General features: G+C 42.8%; 1 protein-coding gene across 1 annotated transcript in view; it reads left to right on the forward strand.

Annotated features, from left to right (window-relative positions):
• Positions 1-18,549, forward strand: part of LOC113407339 (hemicentin-1-like) — a 344,382-nt gene that overhangs the window by 196,877 nt on the left and 128,956 nt on the right. The window contains exons 31-39 of the mRNA XM_026655742.1: positions 928-1,206; positions 6,579-6,860; positions 7,930-8,038; positions 8,687-8,856; positions 9,107-9,261; positions 10,172-10,295; positions 11,724-11,825; positions 14,795-14,971; positions 17,872-18,060. Of these exons, the coding sequence (XP_026511527.1) occupies positions 928-1,206; positions 6,579-6,860; positions 7,930-8,038; positions 8,687-8,856; positions 9,107-9,261; positions 10,172-10,295; positions 11,724-11,825; positions 14,795-14,971; positions 17,872-18,060 (1,587 nt within the window). The remainder of the gene's footprint in view (positions 1-927; positions 1,207-6,578; positions 6,861-7,929; positions 8,039-8,686; positions 8,857-9,106; positions 9,262-10,171; positions 10,296-11,723; positions 11,826-14,794; positions 14,972-17,871; positions 18,061-18,549) is intronic.

Genomic DNA, 18,549 nt, shown 5'->3' on the forward strand with positions numbered 1-18,549 from the left:
CCCAGCTCATTGGTTTAACCCCTCTTCCCTACTCTACTTTATTTTTCTGTGCTGCCCTTTTAGATGAACATTCAATGGAAATCAGTGTATGTTAGGGTGTACCATGTATGTTTGGCAGCAGAGGAGGTATGGGTCTGCCAGATGAATCTGGTACTTTCAAGAGCAGTAAAGCAGTTAATTTAGGTTTTGCCAATTGCAATGTGTTTTTATTGCCCTTTTCAGAGATTTGTGAACTCTTTATGTTGGATAATTTTACATGAAAAGCTTGTTTGCTAGAAAAATATAAGTACCGTTGACTAGTGAGTGATAAGAGTGACTCTGGGTCAAGATTTTCAAAAATAGGAGTCTAAATCAAGGCTCCTAAGTGCCTGTTTAGGCTTATAAGTAAGTGACTTTATTTTCAGAAGTGCTGAGTACCCAGCATTTCCCACTGAAGTCAATAGGGGGTCTTGAATACTCAGCCCTTCTGAACAACAGGTCACTAGTTTCAGTAGTTGCACTAGCTGACTGAGCAGTGGAGGGACTGCTCTAGACTTACCTGCGAAAGATGGGGTAAAAACAGAGCCATGTCCTATAAGGGGAGTAAGTGCATCCTGGAAGAAGTATAGCAAGGGCCTTGCTCAACGGACATATTGGGGAGCTGCAGAAGACAGAATGGGCTGTGCCTTAAAGGTATGGTGTGGCCCTTTCTTATTAGATTCCATTCATCTTACGTGCGCCGAGCTCTTAGTGTGCCACAGGTGTTTGTGCTGAAAGTGGATAACTGCATCGGTGAATGTGTTGGGGATGCTGGAGGTCTTATCAGCCCAAAGGTTCTTTAAATCTTCTGACACTGTAATGTTTAACCCATTTATAGCTGCACAAATTTGCTGTAATGTGGACTCTAGCAATAAGGTTTTAATGCTGTTGTTTTATCTTTTTAAATAGTCCCACCTACTATTAAAGGAGGAAATATTACTACTGAGATATCCACGCTGCTCAGCAGCTTAATAAAGCTGGAATGTGAAACCAGGGGAATCCCAGCCCCTGCCATTACATGGTATAAAGATGGACACCCGATTATTTCAAGTCCACAAGCTCTTTATGTGGACAGGGGGCAGTTCCTTCAGATTCCTCGGGCTCAAGTCTCGGATTCTGCTAAGTATACCTGCCTGGTGATCAACATTGCTGGCACTGCTGAAAAAATATATCAAGTGGATGTCTATGGTAAAGAGAGAGTTTATTTAACATGCTTGTTCACCATTTGTTCTGGCTTATAAAACATGCTTATTCAATACTCTAGCTGCGCTCTCATAGACCTAGGTTGTGTAGTGCTTCCTGAAGGACTGAAGTATCCTGTCACGCAGAGTTGGTTGCTGAAGCTAAGGTTTGGCACACATTAGCAAGGCAGCATGGGAAAGCTTGCACTGTCACAGCCTGCGCTATATCTAATATCATCTATGCAGCTATGAAGAAGGCTTCTGTCTTCAGAGCTGTCAGTTGGTACCTTTTATAAGTAGGAAACATTAAAATTACTTTCCCCCCACAAATCCCTTCTTTCTCTCCCCACCCCATTCCCCCCTCCTGTCATCTTAAGTTTCCTGAATGTCACATCTGGGGTGGCTCATGACCATGAATGCCGACCTCCGGGCAGACTGTCAAGAAGCAGGGCAAAACCCCAAAACTGTTTGTATTCTCTGTAATTAAATTTCACCAATCCAGTAACAAGTGTGAACTCTTAAAAAAACACTTTTATAGTCTTACCAATGAGTCACTGACAATCGCCTTGGGTATTCCAGTCTATCTTGCCACCAGACAAACTGGACTTTCTGGTAGATGGTTGCTATACACCAAAAATCACAATAATATTCAGGTTACTCCCAGTCCCAAAGGACCAGCCATTTACCCCCAGGTCAACTGTACTCAGATCTCAAGCCGAAGGCCATGCTTGTAGCCAATCTGTAACAAACTAGCTAAAGAGTTATTAACTAGGAAAAAGAAATGAGAGTTATTTACAAGATTAAAGCATATACAGATGAGGTACAGTCAAGTTTCAAAAGGTAATAGAAATTTCTATAGTAAGCAAACTCGGTATATCTTTTAGGGCTAACCCAGGCAAAACAATTGAGGACTTCTTGCATATACTTAGACATCCTTGCCCCTCAGTGTTCAGACAGCATAGTAATAATGAATTCTCCTTATCAGACATTTTTATTCCCTTCCCTTCACATTCCAGCTTTGATCGGACAAGGGTTTGGGCATGTACCCTCTTCAGGGTTGTGGGGAAAGCCATCAACAAGTCTTTCATCCACAATGGTTTGTCTGATGTCTGTAGACCTTCTTTTGTTGGGAAAGAGATCACTACAAGAGGTGTTAACTGGTATTTCACACTTGATAATGCTTCTCTCCTGACTGCATGGGATTTACAGTCTTAGGCCTTGGCTACACTTGGCAATTCACAGCGCTGCCGTGGCAGCACTGCCGCGGCAGCGCTGTGAAGCGCGAGTGTAGTCGCGCCGCCAGCGCTGCGAGAGCTCTCTCGCAGCGCTGTAAGTACTCCACCTCTCTGAGGGGAGTAGCTTGCAGCGCTGCGAGCGAGCGTGCAGTGCTACAGGCGCTGATTACACTGGCGCTTTACAGCGCTGTACTCGCTGTGCGGGGGCGGGGGCGTTTTCACACCCCTGAGCGCAGCAAGTTGCAGCGCTGTACAGCGCCAGTGTAGCCAAGGCCTTAGGTCTTCTCTACACTGGCAAGTTTCTGTGCAGTAAAGCAGCTTTCTGCGGTGTATCTCCTGAGGTGTACACACTGCCAAGCCACGTAGGGCGCAGAAACTGCGCAGTTGCAACGCTGTAAAAAAACCCACAAGAGGCATACAGCTTTCTGCGCTGAGGCTATAGTGCTGCAGTGCCAGTGTAAACACCCTGGTTGATTCCAGCGCTGTAATTGGCCTCCAGGAGGTATTCCACATACCTGTTCTCACCTCTCTGGTCATCGGTTTGAACTCAACTACCTTGCCCTCAGGTGACCAACCGAGAGTCCCACTCTTTAAATTCCTTGGGAATTTTGAAAGTCCCCTTCCTGTTTGCTTGGGGATGCGTGCAGTGGTCTCGGCTCATCTTTCTAGGTGACCATGTTTGCTCCACGCACCAGGCAATCCCCCGCTTGGAGCAATGCCGAGCTATTGGACCTCATCAGCATTTGGGGAGAGGAGGCTGTCCAGTCCCAGCTACACTCCAGCCGTAGGAATTATGATACCTATGGACAGATTTAACGATGCATGACAGAAAGGGGCCATGACCAGTACACACTGCAGTGCAGGGTCAAAGTGAAGGAGCTGCGGAACACCTACCACAAGGCGCAAGAGGCAAACCGCCGCTCCAATGCTGCGCCCACAAGCTACCGATTCTACAATGACCTGGACGCAATACTTGGTAGTGACCCCACCTCCACTGTGAAGGCCACTGTGGATACTTTGGTGGTTTGCGTGCTAGTTGAGAGTGGACTGAGCCAGGAAGAGGAAATCTTGGACGATGATGTGGAGGGGGAGGGGGACCCAGAGGCAGAGGATGACTCGGAGGTCAGAGATGCATGCAGCCAGGAGCTCTTCTCTACCCCGGAGGAGGCTAGCCAGCCACAGCTGTCGGATGTTGGCAAAGCGCAAACAGGAAAGGAGGCCCCTGGTAAGTGACTTTGATTTTGGCAATCGCTGAAGCAAGTTGTTGGGGACAGGAGGGTTGCAGAAAGCAGGCTTGTGTCTTTATGATGTGTACTACCACATGCCTAGTCTGAGCGGTGGAGCAGCAGGGTGTTGTTTGACTCCCTCACTTCATGGGAATTTGTCTCAGAGATCTCCACGAAACTCTCATGGAGATACTGGGTAATCCGCTGTCGCAGGTACTTTGGCAGAGCTGCTTTGTTTCTTGCCCCATTAACGGTAACTTTCCCGTGCCACTCTGCCATCACTCAGGGGGAAGTCTGTTACTGTACACAGGCGAGCCACATAAGGGCCAGGGTGAAACCTGCTGTCTCGGCAAAGACTCTTCCTTGATTCCTGCTCACCCTCAGCAGAGAGATATCTTCCATAATGAACACAGCCTGTGGAAAATGTGGGGACAGTAATGATTATAAGGCCCCACCCTTAACAGTGCTGGCTCTCCCCAAGAGCCATGTGCTCAGTGTACAGTACGGTCTGGGAACACTGATTTCCCCTGCCCCTGTGGTTACTCACCATTTTGAGGGTCTTGTGGCTCATGTGTGCTTGCCTGGGGTCAGCCAGTTAGTGACAGGTATGTGAATACTGGCTGTGTTTTAAATCACTGAATCAGTGGTCTGTGTGTTGCAAACAATACTGCTACTGTAAAATGCTGCATTTTGGCTTCACAGATATGACCTTGGGAGCCCAGCTTCCCTCTTCGTTATCGCCGGCTGAATGGCTGCGGAGAATTAGAAAGGGGCCACGAAGAACTAAAGAGGACTTGCTGCGTGATGTCATGATGTACTACTCCGCTGAAAAACAAGAATTGAAGGAGTGGCGGGACAGCGAGAAGAGGGACCGAAAGGAGAACACAGCATGCCAAAACGAAGCCATGTAATGGCTCTTAAGTATTATGGAGCGCCAAGCGGACACACTCCAGGCGCTACTAGCACTGCAAACCAAGCAGCTCCATGCCCGACCTCCCCTGCAGCCGCTGTTGCAAAACTCTTTCCCATGCGCCCCCCCCGCACCCCTCCAGACACGGCCAACACATTCTTATCAACCTTCTCTACCCGCTGCATTCCACTCGTGCCCTGTCACAGTCCAGCACTGCGGACTCCCAGTACCCGCTGCACTCAACACCCGTCCCTCTGCAGTTTGGCCCTGCTGAAGTACAGTACCCACTGCACTGTACTCCAAAGGAGAAGGTTGCATATGATACCTGGACATACACAAATCTTTAACCGTTCCGGGACCCCACTTCCTCCTGGAACTCTCCCTTCCCCCATTCCTCATACTGCTGATGTGTTTTTTTGTTTCTCTCTCTCCTCGGGTTGTTGTTTTTTAATAAAATAATTGTTTTGGTTTGAAAGCAATCTTTATTCCATTAATTGAAAGCAAACAGAGCCCTGCAAAGCAACAGGCAATTTTCTTAACTCCTCACAGTGCCTCGTCTGCAACAATCACAATCACCTCCTAGCATTACAAGCACTGCACTTCCGAGCATAGCAACAAATATTAGTGGCTTTCAGCTTCAAATTGCTGCCTCAAGGCATCCTTGATCCTTATGGTCCCACATTGTGCCCCTCTAATAGCCATGCTCTCTGGCTGTTCAAATTCAGCTTCCAGGCGCTGAACCTCAGCGGTCCAGCCCTGAGTGAAGTTTTCACCCTTCCCTTCACAAATATTATGGAGTGTACAGCATGCGGCTATAAGCATAGGAATATTGTCATTGGCCAGGTCCAGCGGGCTTTTAAACGGCCAAAAGCACACTCAACAGTCATTCTGCACTTGCTCAGCCTGTTGTTGAACCGCTCCTTGCTGCTGTCACGATTCCCCATGTATGGCTTCCCAAGCCACGGCATTAAGGGGTAGGCAGGGTCTCCCAGGATCACAGTGGGCATTTCAACTTCCCCTACGGTGATCTTCTGGTCCTGGAAGAAAGTTCCTGCAGCTTCTTGAATAGGCCAGTGTTCCAAAAAATGCATGCGCCATGCATCTTTCCGAACAAGCCTGCATTAATGTCCATGAAATGCCCACGGTGATGCAGAAGTGCCTGGAGAACCATAGAGAAATACCCCTTCCGATTAATGTACTCGGTGGCTAGGTGGGACAGGACCCAGGATGCCCCTCAATGCCTTCCGCCTTCCCACAACTCTTAGTAGCAGAAGAGGAAGAGATGCTGTGTGGGATAGCTGCCCAGAGTGCACCGCTCCAAATACCGCTGCAAGTGCCACAAGTGTGAACATGCTATTGTGCAGGCAGCTGACAGTGTGAACACACAACAGCGGTTTCCATTCAGCAGTCTCTGAGTGGCACTGTAACTGCCGGCAATGTAACACTGCCAGTGTAGACATACCCTTAGCAAACATTTTTATACTTACAGAGCAAACATTTAGACATTACCTTATCACACTGGATACAAATATTATAAGTAGGGTTCATACATGCAGCATCCTACAAGCATTCCATAAAGTCGAAACACATTCTTATAACTGTTTCAACTATACAAACACACAGGTTTGCCAGACTGGTTGCCAGCTATGTATTTGTTAGTGTTCAGTGAGGCCTGGGGCCTTGGCATGAGCTGGCATCTGGTCTGCCAGTGTCACACCTGACTTAAGACTCTTAGTCTCTATTCTTCCATCTCAGAGCCTCATCATCTCTTTTAATAAAGTGGTGAACAATCAGCTAGGGCATTTGTCTATTAAATTGTTAACTGTTCTTTATAAGTACTTTGTCTTAACCTCTTCTGACAAAAGATGTCTCACATAAAATAATACATAATATAAAATTAGGTAGAGCCAGAGGGGGTTGGGAGGAACTGACCCATTTGCTGTTAATACATTTTCTGGCTGCAAAGTTAATCACTTGCAATATATATATATATTTTCCCCTTCTCTAGTTCCTCCGGTTATTGAGGGTGGCTCTGACACAGTCCAGAACAAGCAGGTGATTGCTGGAAATTCACTGACATTGGAGTGTAAAGCTGCTGGCAACCCCGCTCCTCTCCTTACCTGGTTAAAAGATGGAGTGCCTGTGAAAGCAAGTGATAACCTCCACATTGTGTCTGGTGGGAAGAAACTGGAGATCTTGAATGCTGTAGAGGCCGATCATGGCCAGTACATATGTGTGGCCACCAGCATAGCAGGAGAAAAAGAAATCAAATATGATGTTGAAATCTTAGGTGCGTGAGCAGCAGAACAATTTCTTTACAGAACTTGCATCAGAATTAAACCTGTATTTATTTTTGCTGGTGTCACAAAACTGCAGTTTAGTGGGTCAAACGTCACATTTAATTAAGCCCAGCCATTCCACATTTTCTCTGCCAAGTTTGACAGGCCTGTGCACGGCTGCTTTCAGATTACTTCTGGGACAGTTTTCATGAGGGAGATTGTAAACATCACTTGGAAGGACACACAGATGTCTTCCAAATGTGCCTTAAGATCAGGGACAGGAGAAAAATCACAGCTGCAAAATAAATAAATAAATAAAGTAATATCAAGGAGTTCTTCGATTTTTAGGCTGCCTGTAAATTTTTGGCTACATTATGCAAATCCTAAACTTTCCTTTGAAAAATGTTTCTCTCTTTCCATTGAAACCTTCACTCCAATCTAGATCTGAACACTGCCTCATTGGCCCGTCTCTATATATGAGTCATGCAAATGCTAGTCATGAAATAGCAACTTCCAGCATAGTAAGGCTCCTTGTGTTGTAGGTGCTACTGTTCTTTAAGGTCTTGATTATGCCTTGTAGGCACAGATGTGCATTGAGACACCACCACCACCACAGGGGAGCATTGGGGGCCACAGGCTTGCAGATGCAGTATGCCCAGCTTACTGTCCCCTGAATGGCTTTGCTGGTCTGTGAATGAGGTGGGGACAGAAGGCCCTGCCTTCCCCCCATCTTCCCACTCCCTTGGAGTGCCATGATCCCCAAAGGATCAGATGGGCCATGTGAAAGGAGGGTGGGGAAGGCTCTTAGTTTCCTTTCTCCATGCATAGAGGGAGTAGGGGGAATCTGGCCCTAGATAAATTAAGTGCCACACAAGAGCAATAAAAATGATAGGACAGAGGACACCATCTGTTTGGTGCCCTTCATTGCAAGGGTACAACTCTGTACATTGAACCCAATTTAATACCCTGTCCCAGTATGCGGTGGGTGCTAAGATATATATTTTACAATATGTTGTTGTTTTTGACACTTTTTCTGATATTTAAATGTTTATTCTGGTATGTTTTTTTATCACTTTACAGTCCCACCACTTGTGGAAAGGGGAGAGGAACCTTCAAACTACATTGTGATCCTTCATAGCCCTCTGGAGCTGGACTGTCCAGCAACAGGAACCCCTCCACCGACTATCATGTAAGGGGGTTGGTATGTCAGTTATAAATTCCACCACTTGCTTAGATGGGCTTGGAAGTAATTGTTATGCACTGACCATACCATTTGATCATAGACTAAAATACAGTGGGTGAAATCCTGGCCTCGTTGAAGCCAATGGCAAAACTCTGACTTCAGTGGGGTCAGAATTTTGCCCCCCACTTTTGTTTTTTAAAGTAGCCTTGTTGGTTATACCAAAGTAAATATTTCAGAGACCATTCTGGATTAAAAAGAAGTGGCAGAACTCTACTAATGACCCTTCCCCTACTGATGTCTCCTTTCCCTCTCCTCTGGTAACTATGGTCCCTCTTGCATGGAATCTTTCACTTCAGTCCCCTTCCCTCTCCTTTGGTGGCAGCTGTCCTTTCTGCAGCCTCCCCCAGTGCCTGCCTCCTTCCTTTTCCCTTCTCTGGTGTCTGCTTCCCCATTTCCTGGTAGCTCGCTTCAAGCCCTCACTTATCTCTGGGAGCCCCAAAGAAGCAGAAATCTACGTAATATCTCCAGGCTTCCTTGAAAAATAGATCTAGTTGTACGGTGACTTCCTATTTCTAGTTAACAGAAACATGTCTCTGGACTGTCACCCACTTTAAAAAAGATAAGCCTCTTAAGATTTTGCTTTCTTCACACTAGGTGGTTGAAAGATGGCCAGCCAGTTGAAGAGGGAGATGGATATAAGATCTTATTAAATGGACGCAAACTTCTCATCTCCCGGGCTCAAGTGTCGGACACAGGCCGCTATAAGTGTGTGGCAACAAACAAGGCAGGAGACCATGAAAGGGAATTGGATATTACTGTGCATGGTATGTTACACAAGGGAGGAAAAAAGCAGCAGACTGACTTTATATTAAAAGGATGTTGCATACCTTCATTAGCAAGACGGTATTGTAGTTTTATACAGAACTGTAAAATTTGTAGAAATGTGGCGATAAATTGGTGACAACAGTGAGTAGAATTGTAATAATCAAAGCCATTTGCATTTGAGAGATTCTGTAGGTTGCACATTAATACTTTCAAATAGTGATTGATCTTTGTTTGTGTTGTCTCTTGCAGTTCCTCCAACAATCAAATCCACTGGCCCTTCTGAGAGAGCTGTGGCAGTATACAAACCCATGACATTGCAATGCGTAGCCAACGGTATACCCAGTCCTTCCATTACGTGGTTAAAAGATGGCCAGCCAGTAAACACAGCCAGAGGAAATATCCGAGTAAGCACAATGCTTTTGTGGCATCCAAAATTTGAAAGATAGTTACACTAAAGTGCTAACACCCCCCCCCCATTAGTTTTCCTCTCCTTTTTTATTTCTCACGCGATGCTATGGAGATGCTAAAGATCCACCCTGGAAGTCGATGGGAGTTTTGTCTGAGTAAGGAATTTGGGATTTGACTTGCAGTGTTCCGTTGTGTGAATCCCTTTAGAAATCCATATGCTGTGTTTGCTGGAAGTCTAGTTTGTAGATACAGTGTCCACACCTCTCAGCAGTACTTAATTCTCCAGAGGTGGTCATCTTTCCAATTGGGATAGCTATTGGGTGTAGCACTACTCATTTGCTGACTGGGAAGCAAGATGATGTAAATTTCTCTCTGAGCACCACCTCGGTGTCAATTTGGCACCTAAATCTTCTACTCTTCTTGGACTGTGGGATTCTGAGTGTTGGGAGACAGCCCTTTACATTGGAGAGGTTTGTGTGGCTCTCCCAGAGGCTTGATCTGGTGCAAATCCATGCCTCAGCTCGTAACTCCTTGGCACCTCAGTGCTCTCCAGCAATGGGGCTTGAAGCTGCTTTGATCTATGCTAGACTGGAATGGCTTCTGGCATCCTGCCAGCAGTCCCATGCAGTAGCAGCCCTCTCTGCCTGCAGCCACTGCTTCACAGTGTTTGCCTGTCCTTTGCCATCCAGATCTCTTCACAGCTGAACCAGCTAAGGAGCCATCACAGCCTTGTGGCTCAGGGGCTCTCTAACCTTCAAGACTAGGCCTCCTGTGTGAATGTAAGCCCCAGTCTGTAAAGAAGATGAGACGTTGTATATAGTGTAAATGTGTATCTTATCATTCATCTCAGTGGCTATGTCTGGAGTCATAGTGCAAATCTATTCTCTGCTTTTTGTTTTGGGGCAGCTGGAGTCTTCAGGCCGCATTCTGCAAATTGCCAAGGCCCTCCTGGAAGATGCTGGTAGATACACCTGCGTGGCAACAAATGCTGCAGGAGAAGCCCAGCAGCACATTCGGCTTCATGTGCATGGTAATGATGTTTCAGCCTCTCATTAAAAAAAGCTGCCTTAAAATTGCCACTTTTTAGCTTCTAACTGTCCATTCACTTCTTCTGTTTTGAGCACATTCAGGAAGGCTGTGTTAGCTTCCCACACTTGCATTATCTGCAGAGATGTGTCACTCCATTTTCCTCCTTTTCTGGTCACTCTGCTTTTGTCTGAACTCATTACTGTCTCTCCAAGAAGTTCAGGGGGGAAACAGGGCCTTTGCATCATCTGATACCAAATGTCACAGGAACGAGCACCTCTCTCCAGTAAACTCAGTGTGTCATCCTCTTTTACACACTACAGCTGAGTTGAGAGAAGCTTCCAAGACATTAGGAGGTAAACTGTGTTCTTGACCCAGAAACAAGGCACCACTATCGGCATTACTGATTGGACCCAAATCTTGTGAGAACAAGCATTCTTTGCAAGCTTCTGCAGAAACATTTTCTCTCATATGTTAGGATCCTTTATTCTTTCAAACTTCTGGAAGGGTTTTTTAATTTCCAGATGAACCAATACAGAAGGGAGTAAGGAAAGTTCAGGAGTTATTTGCATGTAAGTTTGATAAATGTTTGACCATGCTTTAAGTATATGAACCTCAGAGCTTCAAAACTCCTGGCCAGGCCTGGAGCCAACTTCCACTAGAGTCATGTGGTTTCTTTCTAGTGACTTCAATGGGAGTTGGATTGGAACCCTTTTGTGGCGATGTGGTGGTTTTTCTGTGATTTCTATTGTATCTGTTTGATTTGTGAATATGCAAGTTAACACAACAATGTTAAATTAAATGGGAGATTGCAGCACCTACCTTCATCAGGATGGAAAAGAGGAACCTTGCTCCTCCTGTATTCCTAAAGCCATATTTGATCTATCCAGCTGCTTTTGTCCTGAGACTGACTCACACTAGTTTGTCTTTTTCCCTCTACTCTTCCTGTCAGCAGTGCTGTGTGTCACTGCCTTGTGTTTCTGCCACCTTCTAATCTAGAACATATGTGGGCTAGGTAAAGTAAAGTGCCTTGCCTTATTAAAGCTCTCTGCAGCATTCAGTTCGATGTAGCCATTTTAAATGTAAACCGAGTACGATTAAAAAGCTTGACATGTTAGAAAAGTGACTTTACAAAATTGGCCCCTTCCTACCCCACTCAAGCTGTGTGTATCTTGAGTCAAATCCACCTACTTTATTGGCAAAAGAAGCTTTTATTTCTGTTAATGCTGAAGAGCCTGTATAACGAGAGAACGGTCCAACTGCAGATGGGAGCTCATCCATGGAGAGCCTACGAAAAGGTGGTGTGGGATATTCCCCAGACATTCAGCAGTAAATAAGCACGGTATTCCAGTATACAGAGTGCTTTGTGCAGAGATGTTCTGCCACTGTGTGGCTAAATGAATTAAACCATAATTTTTCTGTCCTTTTTCAGAACCACCCAGTCTGGAGCATGCAGGGAAGATGTTAAATGAAACAGTGGTGGTGAATAACCCAATCCACCTTGAGTGCAAAGCATCTGGAAATCCTTTGCCAAGTATGTATGTTAAAATGAGTCTGTTAACAGGTTATCCATTTTTAAAGGCTTCTGATGGTAATTGAGATTCTTAATGTGAACATAAATCTCTAGTATTTAAACTTGTGAAATCAATAGTACAATGAATATCTAATGGAAAGCTCTAATAAATTTGAGTGATGTACAGTAGATGAAATTTAAAATTAAAGTACTAGGGATTCAGTGATCCCCACTGTTTCCCGTTCAAATGAGTGAGAAACATGGATAAATTGTCCTCTCATAACTCTACCACCGGCCATGTCCACAGTCAGTAACAATGTTAGCAGATGTTATTGTATACTACATGCTTTTGTGGAAAAAATATACAAAAACAAATCCACTCATCTAATCTTATCAGGTTAATACTGCATAGTGTGGGTCAAATTTACAAAACCCAGTGTAATGAGTATGCCTGCAAAAATGGGCCAACACTGAGGACCTCATCCAAAAACCCACTGTAATCCACTGGGTCTTTCCATACCCTTCAGTGGACTTTGCATCTGGGCCTAGTGTACATGGAAAACCTCAAAGTTTGTTTCCTGATTGGCCTGCTGAGATGGTGGTAGGTTATACACATGTTTTTGGAACTGCACCTTCAATGCTAGCCTTTGAAAATTTGGCCTTATATATCTAGTCATAATTTAATTCACATTTATTCTTATAGTGCTAAATCCTTCCTCGTTATTTTTCTTAGTCAAACACTCATTGACTCCAATGGGAATTTGCCTGAGTAAGAACCTCAATATTTGGCTCACAATTAGGACAGATGAATCCCTTCATATAAAATAATCTTTACCTAAAACTTGAGCTGAAACAAACCTGAAAGACAAGCTCAAGAAGCTGGATTTCAAACACCCCATTGTTTGAATCTTTTTAGATCCAGGATTTTAGTTTGGATCCTTTCCCACTTTGAACCTCTTTTAAGGTTTGAGAAGTGTGCATTTTTTTCCTTTCTGTAATCTGTATTTCTGAGAACTTCCTGCTTGTGTCAGGAAGTGAAAGAACTATAATAATGTGAGAGAGGTTGTTCTTGTAGCATTTGCTGCCCAGTTAAACTCAGGAAACACTGAAATTCTGCAAGAGGGCTTATTTTTATTTAGTTTATAGTTCAGTTTCTAGAAAAAAGATTTGACTAAAGTTCAAATGAGCATCCAAACTGAACTTTGTACCTTTTGGATCTGATTTTCCAGTGCCTGTCATCCTTGTGTAGTCATTTACACCTGTAGAAAGTTAGATGTAAGATATCAACAGTTCTAAAGGGTAGGATTGTTTGCCCACTCAGGGCTGGCTCTAGCGTTTTTGCCACCCCAAGCAGGGGGAAAAAAAGAAAAAAAAAGCCGTGATTGGCGGCAGCTCTACTGCCGCCGCTTCATTCTACAGTGGCAATTTGGCGGCAGGTCCCTCGCTCTGAGAGGGAGTGACGGCCCCGCCGCCGAACGGCCGGACGTGCCACCCCCCTCTTCATTGGCCGCCCCAGGCACCTGCTTGCTACGCTGGTGCTTGGAGCCGGCCCTGCGCCCACTTGGCATGCACTCTTTTTTTCTCAGCACTGTTTCTTCAAACCTAATGATGATTAGTTTTTTAAAATGATTAAATTCATAGAATTCTACCGGCTCTTCTACTTATGATATAGTGCCATGTGTTACAAACTGTCTAACATAATGAATTTTCAGCGCAGAGCAAAAATTCCACTTGGATCAACTTAACCATGCCCCCCAAAAAACCTAAAACAAATTAACAACAAACAAAAACAACTCTACCACCCTCCAAAAAAAACCCCCAATGAATAATCTAGTATATCACTATTTAGATTAGGGAACAGATGCACCAAGGCAAATCTCACTCCCTTCTTCATGGAGTAAAAGGCAGAGCATTTAGCCCTATTACTGTGCTGGGTTTTCAACTCTGTATAACATTGTGAAGGAGCATCAAAGGTCCTTGAAATACAAAAGAAGGTTAATTGCTACACTGTTGTGCTAGAATGCTACTTTACCATATCTCACCATAATTCTTAATCCCAAACTCCTGTTCAGTTCCATGAGAATTCTTTGTGCTAAATGATGGCAAGATATGGCCTTGAAAAGCAACAACAAATCTCCTTGTTTGACATAACTGAAAAAAATAGGGTGTTGCGTGCAATCACACTACCTTGTGTTGTGATCAGCATGCAGTTCTCACAAGTTAGTCAGAGTCAGGCCAATGTATTTCTTGGATGGGAGACTTTCATAGAAAACTTAGGTATTGTAAGAAGTGATTCAGTAGGTAAAACTTTCATCTGAGTAAGCATGGAACCAGTGTCCCAGCAAGGTGTTAGTGAGAACTGAGCTGATGGAAGGGCCATCTTGTGACGGAGATGCAAAGTAAAGGTCCTCAACAGTTATCATCTGTTATAATCCCCAAACACTCTAATTCCACCACCCTAGTCAAATTCCTGTTAGGATTACTGTATTCTGCCTCTGTAAGCTTCCACATGAGTTTCAGTTTAATGTAGTATTTGGGATTTTCTGCCTTGAAGTGTTGTCATGTTGCAGTGTATTTTTAAACAGTTGTATTTCAGTTCAGTAGTAGATGAAGTGGCCCCTATATACATGCTTAATATAACAGTTTATTAAGTGATAAATTGCTTTGGGATGGAAGTATCTATATACATATAAAATTGTTGTTGTTGTTGTTGTTACTGAATGTCATAGGCCTATGCAGTACCTTACAAAAAAGTTAGTAGTTATCACTACTATTGTTGTAACTTTATTATTACTGTAGTTTAAATATAGTGAATATTGATTTATTTTTAGTTAGCTTTTAGAAAAGCTTAACCAGCATTTGAACAAAGACTGAAAGTTTTAAGATAATTTGGAAAGTATCTTTCTATTGTTGCATAGAGCTAGCTTTGTTACTGCCAGTTATAAGGGTACAGTCAGTAACTTTTCCCTCTCTCTTATTTCACATTGCAGCTATCACATGGTACAAAGACAGTCATCCACTCACTAGTGCTGCAAGTGTCACGTTCTTAAACAGGGGGCAAATCGTTCAGCTTGACAGTGCCCAGATCTCTGACACTGGCATTTATAAATGTGTGGCTGTCAATACAGCAGGAACAGCTGAGCTCTTTTACAACCTGCAGGTTCATGGTAAGTGTTGCACGTCATAAAAACAGTTTGAGGAAAATCATCTATGTGCATTTTGCCTGCTCTTTTCCAGTTTTATTACACATACTTAATACGCTCCTTCCTATGACTAATCATTTTCTGAGAGGAATTGTGGAGAATATGAAGGCCACATTTCTTTCCTTAGAGCATTGACATGGGAAAACTCAATTGAAGATGTTTGTCAATTCTGATAGGAGAGAGCAGTTTAGCCAAATCTGTCAGAGACTTAAATATTGCTGCTTCAGCAGTTTGAAAAGGCATGGGGTATTGTTTATTGTTGATCATTTTGAACACTACAACAGGTAATTATACTATAGAAAGAAAACAGAAGCTGATTCATAGTTCAGAGGTTTTAGAGGAAATTGTATTTGGTTGTATACAATTAAATGAAATTGTGAGTCTTTATAGTCACTAAAAACCTGATCAAAACCCCTCAGTCAGTTGGAGATTTTTCACTGATTTCAGTGGGCCTTGCATGCTAGTCCATAGCCCTAAGCCAAATTTTGCCTTCAGAATTTGTGCACACACAACATATTTCAGTGGGAGCCTTCCATGCTAATCTGCTGCCAGAATTTGGCACAATGGTGTCAAGGTTGTATTATTCCACTGAGATGCACAAACAGTATGTAATTCCTTTTAATGTTAAAAGAACAGGAGTACTTGTGGCACCTTAGAGACTAACAAATTTATTAGAGCATAAGCTTTCGGATGCATCCGAAGAAGTGGGTTGTAGCCCACGAAAGCTTATGCTCTAATAAATTTGTTAGTCTCTAAGGTGCCACAAGTACTCCTGTTCTTTTTGCGGATACAGACTAACACGGCTGCTACTCTGAAACCTTTTAATGTTAGTTAACCAATAATGACCTTGGGCAGTGCCTTTCCTTGGGATTAATGACCATCTGAGAGAATTTGATGGCCCAAAACACAGCCAAAGGCAATTAACCCCACACAGTTGTTAATTCCCAGGAAATGTTTGGTGCCAAGGTCATTATTTCTATTCGAAGCTAAAAATTAAAAAATAACTCCTAAACACATGGGCTTCTTTTTATGGATGCTGGAGTTTCAGTTCAGTTTAATACCCTTTGGGTTAGCCAGCTAGATTAGACTCACAGGATTTGTTTGCCATTCCAGATCAAAACGTGTCACCCAGTACTGATTGTATCAAAGAAAGATGAAACCGTTCCTAATGCATGTAGCCAGTTCAGTGTGTACCTAATGGGTCTGGGGAGAGAATCCGTTCTGACTTATCCAGTGATCAGTTTGCACTGCGAAGCATGAGATCATAATACTATTCTTTTACCCTACATAAGTACGGTCATCATGTGTAAATTATTTCTCAATATTTCATTCAGTTTAAAGTGGAAGTTATGAACAATGAGGAGATAATGGACTCTAAAGGATTCATGGCAGAACACAGGAGAAGTTATATTGAGTTTAATGAACATATATTTATCTTATCTTGATTCTTGTATCATGCCCATCACTGTAGTGTATGAGCATATTTCTCATCCCATTAATATCTCATTTTATTCAAATTCTGTTGTAAAAACAGTGTTTTGGTTACAGTAGCTACAGCATAAATTATCATTGTGTTCTCATTGTTTAGAAAACAATACTCCAATCTTAAAATTGAACGGAGTTATAAAACTATTTCTAGGTGCCAAATCTTTTGAATTCAAATAAAGTATATTCATATGATTTCATTGTCTGAAGATGTTTGTAGTTGTTTCTCACCATTATAAAACATTTGCAATTATCAAAGAACAATGGATGCTTGTTATGGCAAAGTGTATATAACTGCTTATCTTCCAGCATTTCTGGTTCTACTAGAGCTTATTTATAAGGCAGAATGAATAGTCTGCATCATGGTTTACCAGAAATTCTTCACTCATTACTACAACTGAGCAACTAGTTTGCCATGAATAATTTATCTGGTTAACATACCCTCTTTTTTATACATAGAACATCTGTGAGTAGATCATGACATTCTCTTCTTTCTATGTTAATCATGAAAGGTTCTCTGCAAATATTAAATTGTTATTACAGATACTGAATATTTAAGCTATGTTGCTTGGTTGTAATTGGTAAGATATGTCACATGATACCGTTTTAATTTCCTGACTAGATGAGTCAAACATTTCCCACATGCACATCGAAATTTTATTTTCTGCAAATACTCATCCAATTGACTTTGAAATAGACTGATACAAATATTTGTAGAATACAAAAGTTCATTCACTTGAATGTCTGTGGAAAGCAAACATAAAAGGAAAGGAACACAAGGATGGCCAAAGCAATTCATTTAAAAATTCAAGGAAGTGTCCCTTTAAATGCAGCCCTGAAAAATTCTACTCGGCCACTCACCTGAAGCAATTAATTTATGATGAGTAGTTAAGATATTTTTCATTATCATGTAAAAAATGGGCAGGTAGATTTTTGTAGGCGCCTGGACCTGTAAATTTTCATGTCAATTTCACAAGGTTGATTTACTATATTGCATATGCATTTGCTTCATTAGATTTAGATTAAAATTTTTGCTTTAATACTCACTGGTAAGATCTTTCACAAGGTCTAAATGCAGTATTGTAAACATCTGAGAGAACATTTTCAGATTTTATGTTATAATTTCTGGTTTCCATGGCTGCCCTCTGGACTACGGGCCCAATCCTGCTCACCGTACTCACATGAGTAGTTCCACTGAAGTTATCTGACTACTTATGTAAGTAAAGAGAGCAGGATTTGGCACAGTGTGGACAAATGACAAATGATGTACTGCCTCGCAGCTGCAGGAAGAAAAACTCTTTCCAAAAGTAAGTGGCCCATTTAATTTTGTTCTGATTTATATTCCTCCATAGCTATTTCAAGTTTGTTCTGTTTTTCAGTCCCCCCATCAATTTCTGGCAGGAATGAGATGGTGGCAGTGGTGGTTAATAATCTAGTGAGGTTGGAATGTGAAGCCAGAGGTATCCCTACACCCATTCTGACTTGGCTGAAAGATGGTAGCCCTGTTTCCAGCTTTTCTGATGGACTCCAGGTAACTGATGCAAACCTTAGTACTTGTGGGTTTTTTGGTATCTTGACATGGGTACTTAAAACTACTTCATTTTAATGGAACTGGATTTTTAGAAGGTTTTTAGTGAGGCATGTTGTGCCTTTCCTCTCAAGGTTACTGGTTCAAATCTAGCCTATGCTAGTAGTAACCATAGATATGAAGATTGCTCTCTGTGACCTTTATGAAATTAATTGGTGCTCTCAGTCAAGAGTTCATACAGCTAAAATTGGCACTTCTCAGAGATCCCAAGGAATGAATGAAAAGGGAAATTAAACTGTGCTGAAAATGTGAGGTGATTCATTTGAGATCAAGACTGGGCCACACTGGTCGGGCAATTTGGGGAAGTTTGCACTGCAGCTGCCTATGAAACCTGTCCTGTGGATAAACAGAGGCTGTCAACCTAGCACTTTTTCAATGGTAGTAAATGCAAACAAAAATGTCCATTAAAGGAATTTAGGGAAATGTTAACCATGGATACAATGCCATGATAACTAGTAGGGTGACCAGA

The sequence above is a fragment of the Terrapene carolina genome, unplaced genomic scaffold, assembly GCF_002925995.2.
Source record: "Terrapene carolina triunguis isolate 2854851 unplaced genomic scaffold, T_m_triunguis-2.0 Scaffold211, whole genome shotgun sequence".
Taxonomy (NCBI): Eukaryota; Metazoa; Chordata; order Testudines; family Emydidae; genus Terrapene; species Terrapene triunguis.